The 15,591-nt window shown below is 48.9% G+C and overlaps 1 protein-coding gene across 1 annotated transcript in view; it reads right to left on the bottom strand.

Moving 5' to 3' along the window:
- LOC126416589 (neurofilament heavy polypeptide-like) overlaps positions 1 to 15,591 on the bottom strand; it is a 190,768-nt gene that overhangs the window by 154,453 nt on the left and 20,724 nt on the right. The window contains exon 2 of the mRNA XM_050084342.1: positions 14,996 to 15,147. Within this exon, the coding sequence (XP_049940299.1) occupies positions 14,996 to 15,147 (152 nt within the window). The remainder of the gene's footprint in view (positions 1 to 14,995; positions 15,148 to 15,591) is intronic.

Here is a 15,591-nt window from a genome sequence, read left to right as displayed (position 1 = left end):
CATGGGCGTCACCGAGCCACACCACCGGCCATCTGGCACTGTAGTTGTTGCCAGTAGTTCCGATGATCCAGAATGACTAGCAACATCTCTTAGGCACCATGGAGAGGCAGCAGCTCAGGTATCGGAATTTTGGTTTAGTTCTGCTTTAGGGCGCAAAATGCAACTGGGGTCATACGAGCCCAAGTCAAAACTATAGAACACGAAGACAGGAGTTAAAAACGCCTATACATGAGTCCCAATTGACACGAGGAGACAGCTAAAACCAGGGACGTGGAGCAAGGGCTAAACAAGACCATACAGAAACGGAGATCCAAACCAAGAAATTAGATTGCATTCGCCTTATTTCTTTGGCGGAAAAAGCACGGCCGACAGTTCGCGCGCCATTTGCTAAAATGGCTGATAACTCAGACGGCAAACCCAAGTGGGAACGTAAACGGTTAGAAAAATCTACATCCCGTCAGGAAGTGGCAGACAAAACTTCAGCTCAATGTGTATCAAGTGGTGGGGTAGCGCCACTTAAATTATGATGGCTAAAAAGACTGTGCCCAATATGCAGCCTACTTAAAATGAGGAGGCGGCATCAAGATACACAGGACAATCCCGAGAGGAGGTGATATGGCTGCCATTGCAGTTGATACAGTGGGGAGAATGTGGTGGACAAACGCCCTTGTGCGCATCCTTGCCACAGGTTTCACATTTGGCTGGGTGTCATTGAAACGATAAACGTGTGCCAAAGCATTCTGTTCGGAATGTATGGTCAGTCTGTGATAATTTTAAGGCTTGCTTTGATCTTTCACACAGTCACCACTGTCAAAGGTGACAGTGCGGGTGAGCACTAAAGGCAATGTGCCTTTTTCATCACCTGATGGACGCAATGACACCCTGATCACAGAGGCAAGATTGGATTTCAGCCTCTGTTAGACGGTGGAGAAGCCTACGGTAAATAACACCATGGAAAGAATTCGATGTTCTATGGGCCTCGACAGAACAGAGTAGCTGTGGAGAAGCGAGAATGCAAGTAGTTACGTTTGAGAATCTGAAGTAGTCTCCAAAGCAAGGTGCCATTCTGTAAACGAGAGCAGGAATTCATAGGGCCGGCAATTTCATAAACACCTTGGAATAATAAAGGGATTTACCGTGGCAAAGGACTGAACTTCAGTATTTGAGACCACGAGGACCCATGGTGCAGTGGGAAAGGTCTCCAAATCAGTATTCTCATTCCGTTTCCGTTTTTTAGAGTGCGAAGGTGATTCTCATTTCAGGAAAATCCCCACAACTGCCACCATCTCCGATGGCGCGTTCCTTCCAACTGGCGGCCCCCTTCACAAAGGGGTGATCGATCAAACCTCAGGTCACACCTCCCAAACACCTGACAGAGGGGCCAATCGGCAATCTGGGAAGGTAGCAACTCCTCCCTGGGCCTGGTCTGTACCAGGGGGTACGTGTGAACCCCACCTGGCTACCTGGGGCTGGAGGTTACGCGTCACCCAGTCACCAACCGCACGTCAGACTCGTGGGCTTGCTTTCAGGAGCGCACAGGGAGGAGGAAGAGAACCTTAAACGCCGGAATGGAGAAACGAGAGAAGGGAAACAAAGAAAGGAAAAGGGATGCGAAAAACAGTGGTGAGATTTCTTACGTCAGCAGACAGTGCTAAACAATCCCAGAAATACTCTAGTAACTTGTTTCCCAAGGGAGGGTGGAAAGAATAGCAAGAGGACAGGCATGCAGTACAGAAGGGAATAGATGCTGCAGAGGCTGGGGCCCCGTGGTAGCCAAGTACGAACCCGCCAAAGAGTGGCGAACCCCCCTGGGGGTGGTGGGAATCTGACGTGGGATCCTCTTGTCAGGCGGCTCAGCCAGAACAGATTGGTTCCCTGTGTGCGCTACACGCAAACTTCCCAAGTATCTTAGAAGAACGAAGAATGATGGGCTCATTAAGACGAATCGTTGCTGATTTTTGTAGATTAAGGCATGATGGATAAATGAAGGGGGTAGGCCTAGGTCCATAGGAGATGGTCAGTGAAGTGGGAAGCAGCAGATACGCTGAAATGAAGATAACATGAGAAAAGTGACTATTTGACACGTGCATCGAATCAACTTCAGAGATGAATATCAAGGAACGAACACTATGCAGTGAGGATTAGTACGTTTGTGGGACTACGAGGTGAATTTTCTCGTTTTTACGTCACTTTGGTCGGTATCGTGAAGCGGTGTTAGTCAAAAGCGTCTTTTAACAAGTATAACAGCGGGTACTGCGATTCGATAAGATTCAGGAGGTACATACACGTGGCGGCAGCAGTTCTGACCGCCGGTCTGGTTTCTACCCGTATTCTCAAGATTAGCGCCTTCCATCCTCTTCCCACACCCGCCACTGTCGGCATTGTTCTTGCTTACCAACACCGTCATTGGAGCTCTAGTGGGAGAGGAACCTACTGTTATACTGATTAGTGGCTGGACTAGTTTGTGCAACCCATCAGAAGTATAAAATTTCGTCGCAAAGCGAACAAGGCACTGCGTCCTACTCAACACCACAGTTTGTTGAAGTTAAAGTAAGTAACCTTTACACAGAATGAAATGCGACGTTAATGTCTGCCAAAGTCCCAGAAGAGAGAATGATCTATAAATTGATCTACATATATGTAAAGTAGTGAAGAGGTTGGTTTTTCGTCATCACTCGTTTCATGCGCTCCATTACTACTTCCTCTCCTGGACCAACCTCCATCTCAGATTAGCGCTTACAAAATACAATTATTTGCTGAATATAACCACAATTTTTTTTGGTGGGGTTTAAGGGCGCTCAACTACTGAGGTCATTAGCGCCCAGTCACAATTGTTAGAGCACATAGAATCTAGTAAAACTGAAGGGGAGGGGGGAGGGACACCAGAAAGTCCTTACAAAGATGAAGATAAAATACAGGTAAGTAAAAGAGTTAGATGTCTTTGGACAAGCCAGTCAAAGTTATAAAACAAAGAACACGAGCAGTTGCTCGAGCGTCATCAGCTAAAATATCCGGTAAAGTAGATGGCAGGGACAGGAAAACAAGAGATTGACTAAAGCGGGGACACGACAATAAAACATGGCGCACTATTAATGCTTGACCACAAGGGCACTGCAGGGCTGGGTCACCGGAGAGCAGGTAGCGGTGACTAAACCGGCAATGCCCAATCCGCAACCTGGTCAGAATGACCTCTTCTCGCCGAGATGGTCGGGAGGAGGTTGTCCAACCAGTTGGGAATGGTTTTACTACCCGGAGCTTCTTTCCTGGAAGGGATGACCAAGTATCCCACCACAATGACAAGCCTCTTACAAACAACCCCAAGAACGTCAGATGACGGGACGCAATGGGAGGCTGGCCGAGACAAGAGGACTGCAGCCTTGGCTGCAGCATCAGCAGCCTCATTCCCAGGCACTCCGACATGTCTGGGAACCCACAGATAGCCGACAGGAGAGCCATCATCAGCGAAAGAATGGAGGGACTGCTGGATTCGTTGCACCAAGGGATGGACCGGATAGGGAGCTCCAAGGCTCTGAAGAGCACTGAGTGAATCAGAGCAGAGTACATACGATGAATGGCGGTGGCGGCAGGCATACTGAACGGCCTGATGCAGAGTAAAAAGCTCTAACATTGGTCGAGGAGCCGGTATTTAAAGGTGGCGGCCCCGACGACAAAGGCACAGCCGACACCATCTTCAGTTTTGGAGCCATCGGTGTAAATAAAGGTGTGACCGGCAAGTCGAGCACGAAGTTCGACAAACCATGAGCAAAAACTGCAGCCGGAGTACCCTCCTTCGGGAGTGAGCTGAGGACGAGATAAATATGAACTGGAGCCTGGAGCCAAGGTGGTGGTGGGCTCTCACCCTCTCTAAAGGTGGTAGGGAGGGCAAAATCCAGTTGTCGAAGCAGGCGACTGAAGCGGACTCCAGGGGGCAGCAGGGCAGACACATACAACCCGTACTGACGGTCGAGAGAATCGGCGAAGAAGGACTGGTAAGAGGGTTGGTCGGGCATAGACAACAGCCGGCAGGCATACCGACACAGCAGTACGTCGCGACGGTAGGTCAATGTTAATTCGGCAGCTTCAGCATAAAGACTCTCGACAGGACTAGTGTAGAAGGCTCCGGTCGCAAGACGTATCCCCGATGGTGGATGGAGTTGAGCCGGCGTAAGAGGGATGGCCGAGCGGACGAGTAGACGAAGCTCCCATAATCCAGCTTCGACCGGACTATGGACCGATACAAGTGAAGCAGGACAGTGCGATCCGCTCCCCAAGATGAACCGCTAAGAACTGAGGACATTAAGGGAACGTGTACAACAGGCCGCCAAATAAGAGACATTCGGAGACCAACGAAGTTTCCTGTCCAATGTGAGCCCTAGAAACTTAGTTGTTTCCACGAATGGGAGAACAACAGGACCGAGATGTAAGGATGGCGGAAGGAACGCTTTATATCGCCAAAAGTTGATACAAACCGTCTTCTCTGCAGAGAACCGGAAGCCATTTGCCACGCTCCATGAGTATAGGCTGTCTAGACAACGCTGAAGGCCGCACTCCAGGAGGCATGTTCTCTGAGCACTGCAGTAGATCGCGAAGTCATCGACAAAGAGAGAGCCTGAGACATTAGGTGGAATGCAATCCATAATTGGATTGATCGCAATGGCAAAAAGGGCTACGCTCAAGACGGAGCCCTGAGGCACTCCATTCTCCTGGAGGAAGACGTCGGACAATACGGAACCCACACGTTCCCTAAACTTTCGATCTGTTAAAAAGGAATCAAAAAGGGGCAGGCGACCGCGTAGGCCCCACCTGTGCATAGTGCGGAGGATACCACCTCTCCAACAGGTATCATACGTCTTCTCCAAATCGAAGAACACGGCTACCGTTTGGCGCTTTCGCAAAAAGTTGTTCATGATGAATGTCGACAAGGTCACAAGGTGGTCAACAGCAGAGCGGCGGCGGCGAAAGCCGCATTGAACATTGGTAAGTAGCCGTCGAGATTCAAGAATCCAGACTAACCGAGCATTAACCATGCGCTCCATCACCTTACAGACACAGCTTGTAAGAGAAATGGGGCGGTAACTAGAAGGAAGGTGTCTATCCTTCCCGGGTTTGGGTATAGGAACAACGGCGGCGTCACGCCAATGCATGGGCACCTGACCTTCGGTCCAGACGCGATTGTAGGTACGAAAAAGGAAGCTTTTGCCCACGGGAGAAAGGTGTGCCAGCATCTGAACGTGAATGGCATCTGGCCCCAGAGCAGAGGACCGGGACAGTGTAAGCACACGTTCGAGTTCCCGCATAGTAAAGGGGGCATTATAAGTTTCCAGATTCAGCGAGTGGAAGGAAGGTCGCCGAGCCTCTTCTACCCCTTTCCTGGGAAGGAAGGCAGGGTGGTAATGGGTTGAGTTTGAAACATCCACGAAAAAGCGGCCGAAGGCGTTGGAGACAGCCACAGGGTCAACAAGGACCTCATTACCTGAGGTCAGGCCAGGTACCGAGGAGTGGGCCTTAATGCCCGACAGCCGGCGCAGGCCACCCCAAACGACAGAAGGAGTAGTAAAACTGTTAAAGGAGCTGGTGAAAGGCCCAACAAGCTTTTTTGCTGTCGTTGATGACTATGGCATTGCACTCAGAGTCATTTGTATCCAATACAATTCGCCAACGTTGGATGGCGGCGAAAGGTGCGTAAAGCACGTCGTCGAGCACGGATAGCGTCTCAACAAGCCTCATTCCACCAGGAGACGGAAACGCGACGTGAAGAAGAGGTAGTATGAGGAAGGGAACGTTCGGCAGCATTGATAACAGCCGTGAGGTATTCGACCTGACTGTCACAACTGAGAAAATCGTGGTCCGGAAAGGTCGCCAGGGAGGAGTAAAGTTCCCGGTCAGCTTTCGGTATGTTCCAGCTCTAAGGACGTGGGGATGGGGTGTGGTGCAGGAGTCGAACGACAAAGGGGAAGTGGTCGCTCGAATAGGTGTCAGAAAGGACATACCACTCGAACAGACAGGCAAGAGTGGTAGAACTGATCGAAAGGTCCAAGTGGGAGTAGGTATGAGTCGAGTCCGAGAGGAAAGTCGGGGCGCCAGTATTGAGGCAGACAAGATTGAGATGGTTGAAGACATCCGCCAAGAGGGAGCCTCTGACAGGATGCAGGAGAGCCCCAAAGGGGCTGATCGGCATTGAAGTCGCCAAACAATAAAAACGGCGGAGGAAGCTGAACAATCAGGTGCATCATGTCAGCCCGACAAACTGCGGATTACGATGCAGTTTAGATGGTACAAACTGAAAAAGTAAAGGCAGGAAGAGTAATACGGACAGCTATTGCTTGGAGTGGGGTGGTCAATGGGATGGGATGGTAATAGACATCGTCCCGAACGAGCAACATGACCCCACCATGAGCTGGAATACCGTCCACAAGGGTGAGGTCATACCGCTACGAGGTATAGTGGGTAAAGGCAATAGTCAGTTGGGCGCAACTTGGTTTCCTGGAGACCAAGGACGAGCGGACAGTGCAGGCGGAGGAGCAGTTTTAATTCCTCCCGATTAGATCGAATACCTCTTATGTTCCAATGTAAGGAGGCCATCGCTAGTCAAAAAATAGGGGGAACGAGACGGGGGGAGAGCTGGTCACCTCGACGGCCATGGAGGGCCAGGTTTCGAGGGAAACGCTACAACCGGCGGGAGGCGGATCCTCTTCCATCGAGTCGCCGCCAGCTGCGGCCACTGTCCCGGGTTGCGTAGGAGGGGCATCATCATTTGCCGACGAGAGGCCAGCTGAGCGCCGGGCAGCAGAGTGTCCCGGCGAAACTGACGACGGCCAGGAGCAGCGACTCATGGATGGAGCGTCAGACGAAACGCGCTGGGGTGGAGAGGGGGATAGAGACTACTTCTTGGAGGCCTTCTTGGAAGTCCGAGGAGGCACAGGGATGGTGGGCTGGACCCGAAGAAGGCCCTCACGCGCGGGGTCCGTTTTGGAACTCCGGATCTCTGAAGCCAGGGTCCGGAACGTTTCCCCGATGGACGCCTGAGAAGAGGATCGCTTCTCAGGCGGCGGGGTGTGGGGGGAGGAGGAGGAAGCGTGGCCCCTGGTTAGAGGGGGCGGGGGCCCCGGGGGAGGATGATTTGGAATGGAGGGATTTGGGAGGCGGAGGCATAGACCCCGGATGGGGGAGGAGGTGGAGGGGGACAGGATAGGGGTGAGGATACTGTGGAAGGAGTGGACACAACTCAGGCAAACGAAGTTGTCAACGTCACGGGATGGAGGTGGTCATACTTCTTCCAGGCCTCAGAATAACAGACGATCCAAAGTTTTGAGTTCTTGAATCTTCTTCTGATATGCGGGGCAGTCTAAAGATCTAGGCGAGTGGATGCCAGGACAATTAACGCATCAAGGTGGTGGGGTGCATGCATGTTCCTCACGATGAGGACGTCCACAATCGCCACAAAGGGGCTCAGCCTCACACCGTGACGACATGTGCCCAAAGCGCAAACACCGAAAACAGTGCATAGGAGGTGGGACGTAAGGTCGCACGTCGCACCAGTAGCACATCACCCTTACCTTCTCCGGGAGAACGTCCCCCTCGAAGGCGAAGATAAAGGCCCCGGTGTCGATGCGACGGTCTTTGGGGCCGCGCTGGACTCGCCGGACGAAATGCACGCCTCGGCGCTCCAGGTTGGCCCTGAGCTGCTCATCAGATTGTAGCAGGAGGTCACGATGAAAATAACCCCCTGCGTCCTATTTAGTGCCAGATGCGAGACAATGGACACTGGGATGTCCCCTAGGCGGTCGCACGCATGGAGCGCCGCCGACTGTGTGGCGGAGGTGGTGTTGATAAGAACGGACCCCGAACGCATCTTGCTGAGAGCCTCGATTTCCCTGAAGATGTCCTCGATGTGCTGAACATAGAACATGGGCTTGCAGTTGGCGAACGTCCCCCCATCGGTCAGAGAACAGACCAAATAGCGGGGGAAGTACTTCGCCCCAAGCTGGCGGACCTGTCCGTCCTCCCAGGGAGTGGCCAAGGGGGAAAGGGCAGGAGAACCAGAGACAGTACCTTTCTTTTTAAAAGACTCGGCCGCAGAGCCACCTGATACATGTTGACGTTTCATCTGCGAAACGTCCGCCCCGATACCACCCACTCCAACCAGGGGCTCTCCCCACAGGCGCCACCCAACCTCAGCAAGGGCCACCTGGAAGGATGACCGTTGCCGGGAGTCCTGATGCCCCAAGGAGACGGGCATCTACTCCTTGGCCGACGTGGGGAGGGTGCAGCTCAGGTATCAGCAGTACGATCCCTGTGTTGTCAGGGGGCTACCACCTAGAGGGTACATGACGACCCCACCACAACAGGCTGGCTACCGTGCTGGATTTCTGGTGCCATGGAAAGTCCATCATGATCGCTGGTGCAGATGGGGACGCACTATGGGCGTAACTTGTACAACCCATCAGGCGTTTAGGCCCAATTTGAGGAATAGTGGGTATGGTTACAACGCTGGTACAATGCTGAGTGCGAAGGTCTTAGTGCACTTAGGACCAGTGGTACACCACGTAAGGTGTCCTTCCCCAAAAGGCTCGTACTTCTGTAGAATTTTGAAAAATGGAGGTCAAACCCCAAGGGGGACCATCACATGGAAGGCTGAAACGGTTGAAACTCCTTTTAGTCGCCTCTTACGACAGTCAGGAATACCTCAGGCCTATTCTTACCCCGGACCCGCAGGGGGGAGCATCACAGTGTCTCCATCAAGAATGAGGTAGTGAGTTCTCCCGGACCCGTTGCACTAAGGGATGGACGGTGTACAGCACAGAGGTTTTTAGGGGTTCAGAGTGAGCAGATGACAACTGGTAAGCCTCTGTCACCGGCTGTACTCCGTGACCTGATGCAAGCCGAAGAGCTCTGCTGTAAATACTGAGCAGTGTGCCAGAAGCAGATGCAGAGAAAGTCGGCGACAATCAGGAAGGCACACCCAACACCACTGTGAGCCCGAGAGCCATCATCAGTGTACTCAAAGGTACAGTCGCGGAGTTCCATGCGAAGGTCGTGAAACTCGAGGCAATTGAGCGTGGCTGGAGTGGTGTCCTTAGGATACGAATGAAGGCCAAGGTCAACACGGGCCGCCACACAAAGCCAATGTGGTGAAGGGTTCACACCCACCGGGAAGGTTGCAGGGGGGCGGGGGGGGGGGGGGGCGGCGAGAAGATTTGCTGTCGGAGCAAGAGCTGAAGGCGAACTCCTGGTCCCTTTCTTTGGTACAGGGGTTTAGCAAGAATATCGAAATACAGCAAGAAATGTTCGCTTTAACAAATTTAACTGTTAACCACACTTCCAGGTTGCCCCTTTTATTTGGCCACGAACGACACCTCTGCAATGTCCTCAGTAAGCGGCAAGTGTCAGTCGAGGTCGGAACGATGTTATGTGGAGCACAGGGAAAGTGGAAAAAGCACCATCCGCTAAATTACGATGCGGACGGGACATTTGGACACTGAACAGTAATGTGACGAAAACTAACAGCGTAGCACCTGCTCATGTCACTGCAGAACAATGTCGCACCGGCGAACAGTCAGCATCAAAATACGAATGGAACTCCGTGAACAAGGAGCTGAAGGGCGAGCTGGAATCTAACACCGCTCATCACTTTATGCAAATGCCCCAAACATGAAACTCTGGCCCTGAAGCCATGAAACCTGGGCAAAAGGGGACAGTCATTTGATGGACAATCTTGTTACACGTTGTTTCCAACTTATGGTCCAGTTTACGTCGCAACAGTGAAATATGGCGGGGTTCAGTGATTTTGGCAGCCGTGACGCGGTAGTGAGTGTTACGGACGAAGTATCACTTCCATTCCATGTATCTAGGTTTCCAGAGAGCTTCCTACATCGTTTCTCACAACTGATTTCAGAAAATTTTCTGCAGAGTACCAATTTAGTTGTGCGACTAAATTCGTCATAAACTGTAAAAGGTCACAGTTCGTAGTAAGCGCCGGAAAATCTGAGTAGGAAGTGATATCTCGCGTTCCTGAAGTTATTGTTGTAGGTCCTCTCTTCCTTGTCTACATAAACGATTTAGGGGAAACTGAGCAGCCGTCTTTGCTTGTTTGCAGACGATGGTGCCATTTATCGTCTAGTAAACTCGTCAGATCAAAACCAGTTACCAAATAATTTAGCCAAGTTATCTATATGACGCGTAAAGAGGCAACAGACCCTAAATAATGTGGAGTCTTGAGTCATCCAAGGCGTACTAAAAAAAATCCGGTAAATTTCAGTTACGCGATAGATCACACAAAACTCGAGGCTGTGAATTATAAATACGTATCACAATCAAGTCAAATTGGAACAACCAAAGTCGATGTTTGGTAAACTAATCAAATATTGCGATTTATTGGCAGAACACCTAGAAGATGCAGCAGGTCTAATAAAGACAACCTACGCTACCCTTGTCCGTCCTCTGCTACTGTGTTGTACAGTATAGTATCCTTACCAGGTAGGACTTATAGAGGAAGTCGAAAAATTTAAGGATTGGCACCGTTCTCAATTATCACTAATTAGGGGACAGTCACAGACATGATACCCGAATTGAGACGGCACTCCTGAAAGTCTCTTTGAAGCCAATTCGCCGACTTGAGTGCCAGTGATGAAATGTTGACACCCAGTCCTTGAGCACATACAATCTCCGACCCAGCCGGGAATGGAACCTAGACTCCCCGCATGGCAGTGAGCCGCACCAACCACTCCGTTAAGGTGGCTAATATAACTGACGCTGTGACGTCACTAGCAGAGGCCGTGACCACCGACAAATAGAGTCCTGAGCGCACGTCTGTAACGTCAGAACTGTAGCATTGGTGGCTGGCAATAAATAAAAGTCCTTTGGTCAAATTTGAGACTGTAGTAGGAAAGCTTTTGGCAAAGCTCTCTGATAAAATCTAGAGCGAGTGCCACTAACATGCCGCTTAGGTAGCTTAAGAGCATTTAATCTTCAGAGTAGAGTGTTTGGTACCTGAGTGCCACTACACTGATCATTGCAAAGTTTGAAGAATAAGAAATTCCTCGTAACACAAAGTACGCTGACTACAAAAACCATTGGACTCTTACAAATAAATAGCTGTGACAATAAACTGCATTCCAAGTTGCTGCCCTGTGGGTGGTATAAGGCTTCCATACAAAAGGATGTAGAATGAGATGTGAACAGCCAATCGTGTTCGACCTGCACTTAAGTGCCAAGTCTATTTACTTGTACTGTAAATAACCTAATTTAACGTTCATAAATTCCTCATTAGATATATGTATTCATTTGTTTCTGGAATACATAAAATGATACAGGGGGATTCAAGTACTATATTGCCAGCCGGAATAGCATTAGCCTGTTGCTAAAAGTCTTCGCCACGAGACGATCCTCAGCAGAAATAGCATTCATGATTTAAACAATAAAACACGGGACTAATTACGTATTTTTGCATGATGCTTTGCTAGATTTGTTCTCTATCAAGTAGAAATAGTTACCTATGTAACTTGTGATTTTTTGGAAGTGTGACAAAATCTGATTGCAGTAAACCATAAAACTGCAGGGCAACAGACATACAAAAAACTACGAAATACCTACGTGAGTATTTCTTTTTGATGGTAGATTCTCGAAAAGCGTCATAGTAATGAAAAAATACTTAACTAGTGCAGTGGTTTATTATTTAAATCATGAACAACAATTGCTGGCCTTCCAGAGACGTCGATTATGATGCACGAAATAAATGGCATTTCTTAAATGAATTATGTATGCGAATATGGGGGGGGGGGGGGGGCACTCATCAAGTTAAATAGAAACATTTCACTTATTTCCCTATTCTCAATGTCCTCGCATTTTAGCTCACGAAGCTGATTCTGGTGAACATTTCGAGCTGCTGCCTCCCTATCTTCTATTTCACCCACTATCGTTTCCATTTATTTTCGAGCAGTGCACTCGCCACCAACATACGCTGTTTAGTGTTTGGCATCTGTTACCGAACACTTCTAAAATTTTACGATCGTGTAATAGATCCAGTGAATTAGGTTGATCGAAGAAGCTTTAATTCTTCGACAAAGCACGCGTCTGTGTCGGCCGAAAGTTAACACATTGACATCTCACAGACGTGCGTTTGGGCCTGTATGTATCGGTGGCCACGGCAGAGGCAGTCGCAGGCTTGCTTTCACATAACTGGCCTCCACGCAGGGGCAGCGTAGACTACACGGCAGCACACGCAGCAGCCTAGCGGGAAGGCGAAGCAGCGGCCTCTTCGTAGACTCGAGATCCCCTACGGGCGTACGCTGGACACGCTGGCGTATTTCAGCAGCCCGTCACCGTACAACCGGCAGAGGGGCACAGTAAAACTAACTAGTTTTAGCCGGCGCACAACCTCCGTAACACTGCAGCCGCCACCTCCGGCAGTTCGCGACCAGTGCAAGACGACTTCCTCCTGCAGCGCCAACATTGACGGCATGCCGTCGCTTTTGCTGGCCGCCGCACCTATCTCTTCCGGAGCGAAGAACTTCGCCAGCTACAACGGCTGCTGCGCCTCCCTCCTCCCCCTCTCAAGTACACGTACGTGTAATCACAACGTTCTCTTAAAGCCTTACGCCATTCTCATTGGACAACAGCCGACAATAGTGTCAAGTGGTGAAGAAGCCAGTGATTCAGGTTTGCAGCCTGTCCCTGTTATTAGAGCTGTGTACTGAGCTAGCTATGAAGGAACGCAATGAGGGATTTGGCAACAATTTTAGTGAACGGAGAAGAAACATTAAATTACGTGATAACATTCAATTCTGTTTGAGACAGACTTTGAAGATCAGTTGAATCCAGTGGATAGCGTCTTGGCAAGTCCATTCGTATCAACAAAACACGAGGGCATTGAAATTTTGTCTAAATAAGTTGAAAATATTAGAATGCCAGATGAAGTCTGTGTGTCACTATTCGATTGCAAGTAGTTGACAGTGCTTTAAGTAGGGAAGGATATGAACTGGAATAACAAGAAAATTTCTTAAAATAAATCTTAACATCGAATATAAATTCGTAGAAGTCTTTCGAAAGAGTCGTTCGGAGGACGATCGGAGGCAAACCTCAACAATAGAAATACGAGACTATAATCTTTTGTAATGTGTTGTCATGAAAGAATACTGAAAGATAGATAGGAAGCTTAATGGAGTCAACGAAATTAGATAGTTTCAAAACTTTTACTCAACTTTACAGAATAAGTTTTCTCTGCAGCTGTTTGGGAAATAGCTATGGCAGAAGGAGTACATTCATGGCCTGCATGTGGAAGAATCCTGGAACTGTCAGTTTCGTGATGGGGGTAGTGAGAGATGGGAGGCAGCTTAGGAGGCCAAGGCTTCATTATTATAGACAGCTTCGAATGCATGTGGATTGCAGTAGATTCATAGAAACCAGGAGGCTTGCACTGTGTAGGGAAGCATGGTTATCTGAAGACCGTAACGGTGCGTAAGATTCGGGAAATTTCAGCACCACTCCGTTTTCACTCTCATCCGACGGTCTTTACGCTACAGAAATTCGATGGCTATTTACATAGTCCTAAATTCATCCAAGTGAACTGTGCAATCTATTGCAAATTTTCCCACGTCGCACTGGAAGAATACCCAACTGACTGCCGAAGACATGAAAAAGACTCAAACATACTTCAGCTGAAGGCAGTCCTAGCCCAAGAAGTAAGTTTTCGGTACACTCTCATAGCAAGATTATTGTTCATTTAGGATAAACAGTTATTAATGATGAGGGAACGGGATGAGGTTACAATTTAAGTCCATATATCTTGCATTTGGATTAGCCAGCAAGCAAGGTAGCCACCTTAGAAAGGTAACAGCTATTGCTCGTCAAGTTTTGTTAGTTTGTGCCTCCGTAGCCATAGCGTAAATTGAGTCAATAGCGTCTTAAGTTACAGCTTCTCCATTACTTGAACTAACATTTTCTCTCAACGATTCTTTGTTGCTAATACCTAACCTTTGAAGAAGAGGAATTAAATAAGCTCTGGTTGGCCGATGCATATCAAGCCATGGTGGCTGCCTTTATTACATCGAAAGTGTTGCACCAGCGTATTGAAGACGTGCTACAGGAGATGGTCGCTATTTCATCACTTAACTGTAGTCGTGCTATTCGAACATGAAAAGTGACAAGTGACATCTAAAAGAGGGAACATATTTGGAATTTGGGAGAATTCAGCAGAGTGGACGAGTTATCTTTTACAAGTGTTTTCAACTGTTTCGTTTTCAATGAAAACATTTCAGTTTTCGATGAGCGCAAATTTCAGTGGTCTTGCAACAGGAAATATTCCACACAATACGGCGTGCAGAATAGACGGTTTGCGTCAATATTTGATGCTTAAGGCTGACTAACCTGACCTTACAGGCAAAAGAGCTATCTTTGCCCATCGTGTTTATGGAGACTAACTGCGAGATTGCTTTTTGTGTAATCAGTGGAAGTATCTAAACTTCTGTCATTGATATCCATTGGCTCCATTACCACCAAGAGTGACAGCTCGAAAACAGTGATTTTTTTTACCTATTTCTGAGTCTTAACAGCAAATATTATGGAACTGCCACGAAAGCTGACATTAGGACGGAATATAGGGCTAAAAGCAGATGTTACGTTTTAAAGAAGATGTAATGGGAGTGAGGTGGTTCGAGAAGCGTGGCCTGAACGGCAAGACGAGCGTCACCGTGGGACTCAGCGTTTGACCGACAGATGGTGGGCTTGTGAGCTTAATGCAGCAAACTGTTCGTGTGACATGTCTGCTTCATTTTATTACATATCAAAAGCACTGCGCTGCCAAGTAATAAAATCGGGAATCATGTGAAAAATTTGTGAAAAATTGAGAAAAGTACATCAAGATAGCTCCGTCAAATTTTATGTAGGTTCTGGAGGACAATGAGGCTCAAACTGACATCCACACCTTTTGACACTACTGTCGTTACTTTATTTTTCTGATCAGTATGGGGCAATGTAACGGACAGAGGGTATACGCTACCTGCTGCCCGGCGGGCGGGTCCCTGCCCTCACGAGACGGCCCTGGCAGATCTCGGCCCTCGCGAGACTGCTGCTCCTCAGCGGCTGCTGCCGCCGCCTCCATCACACGACCGGGCTGTCTTTCCATTGCTGCTGGCCTCACGCAGTTGTCTGCTGCAAAACAGTAAGTAGGTGGGTCAGCGTGTGGGGTCGTACTAAGTCATCTGATTTTGATACACAAGGCTCGAGGTCAGAGATGGCGGAAACGGAGATGGACTGGAAGAGGTGGGGGAGGAAATGGACATAGGCAGGGTGCAGGAGGAGATGGTCAGAGGGAAGAGCAGATTAGAAAGGACGCCTAAAACAGAAAGGACGCCTAAAACAGAAAGTACGCCTAAAACAGAAAGTACGCCTAAAACAGAAAGTACGCCTAAAACAGAAAGTACGCCTAAAACAGAAAGTACGCCTAAAACAGAAAGTACGCCTAAAACAGAAAGTACGCCTAAAACAGAAAGTACGCCTAAAACAGAAAGTACGCCTAAAACAGAAAGTACGCCTAAAACAGAAAGTACGCCTAAAACAGAAAGTACGCCTAAAACAGAAAGTACGCCTAAAACA

Source organism: Schistocerca serialis, chromosome 8 (assembly GCF_023864345.2).
Source record: "Schistocerca serialis cubense isolate TAMUIC-IGC-003099 chromosome 8, iqSchSeri2.2, whole genome shotgun sequence".
Lineage (NCBI taxonomy): Eukaryota > Metazoa > Arthropoda > Insecta > Orthoptera > Acrididae > Schistocerca > Schistocerca serialis.
The sequence above is the reverse complement of the archived record's forward strand: the minus strand, read 5'-3'. Positions and strand labels throughout refer to the sequence as shown.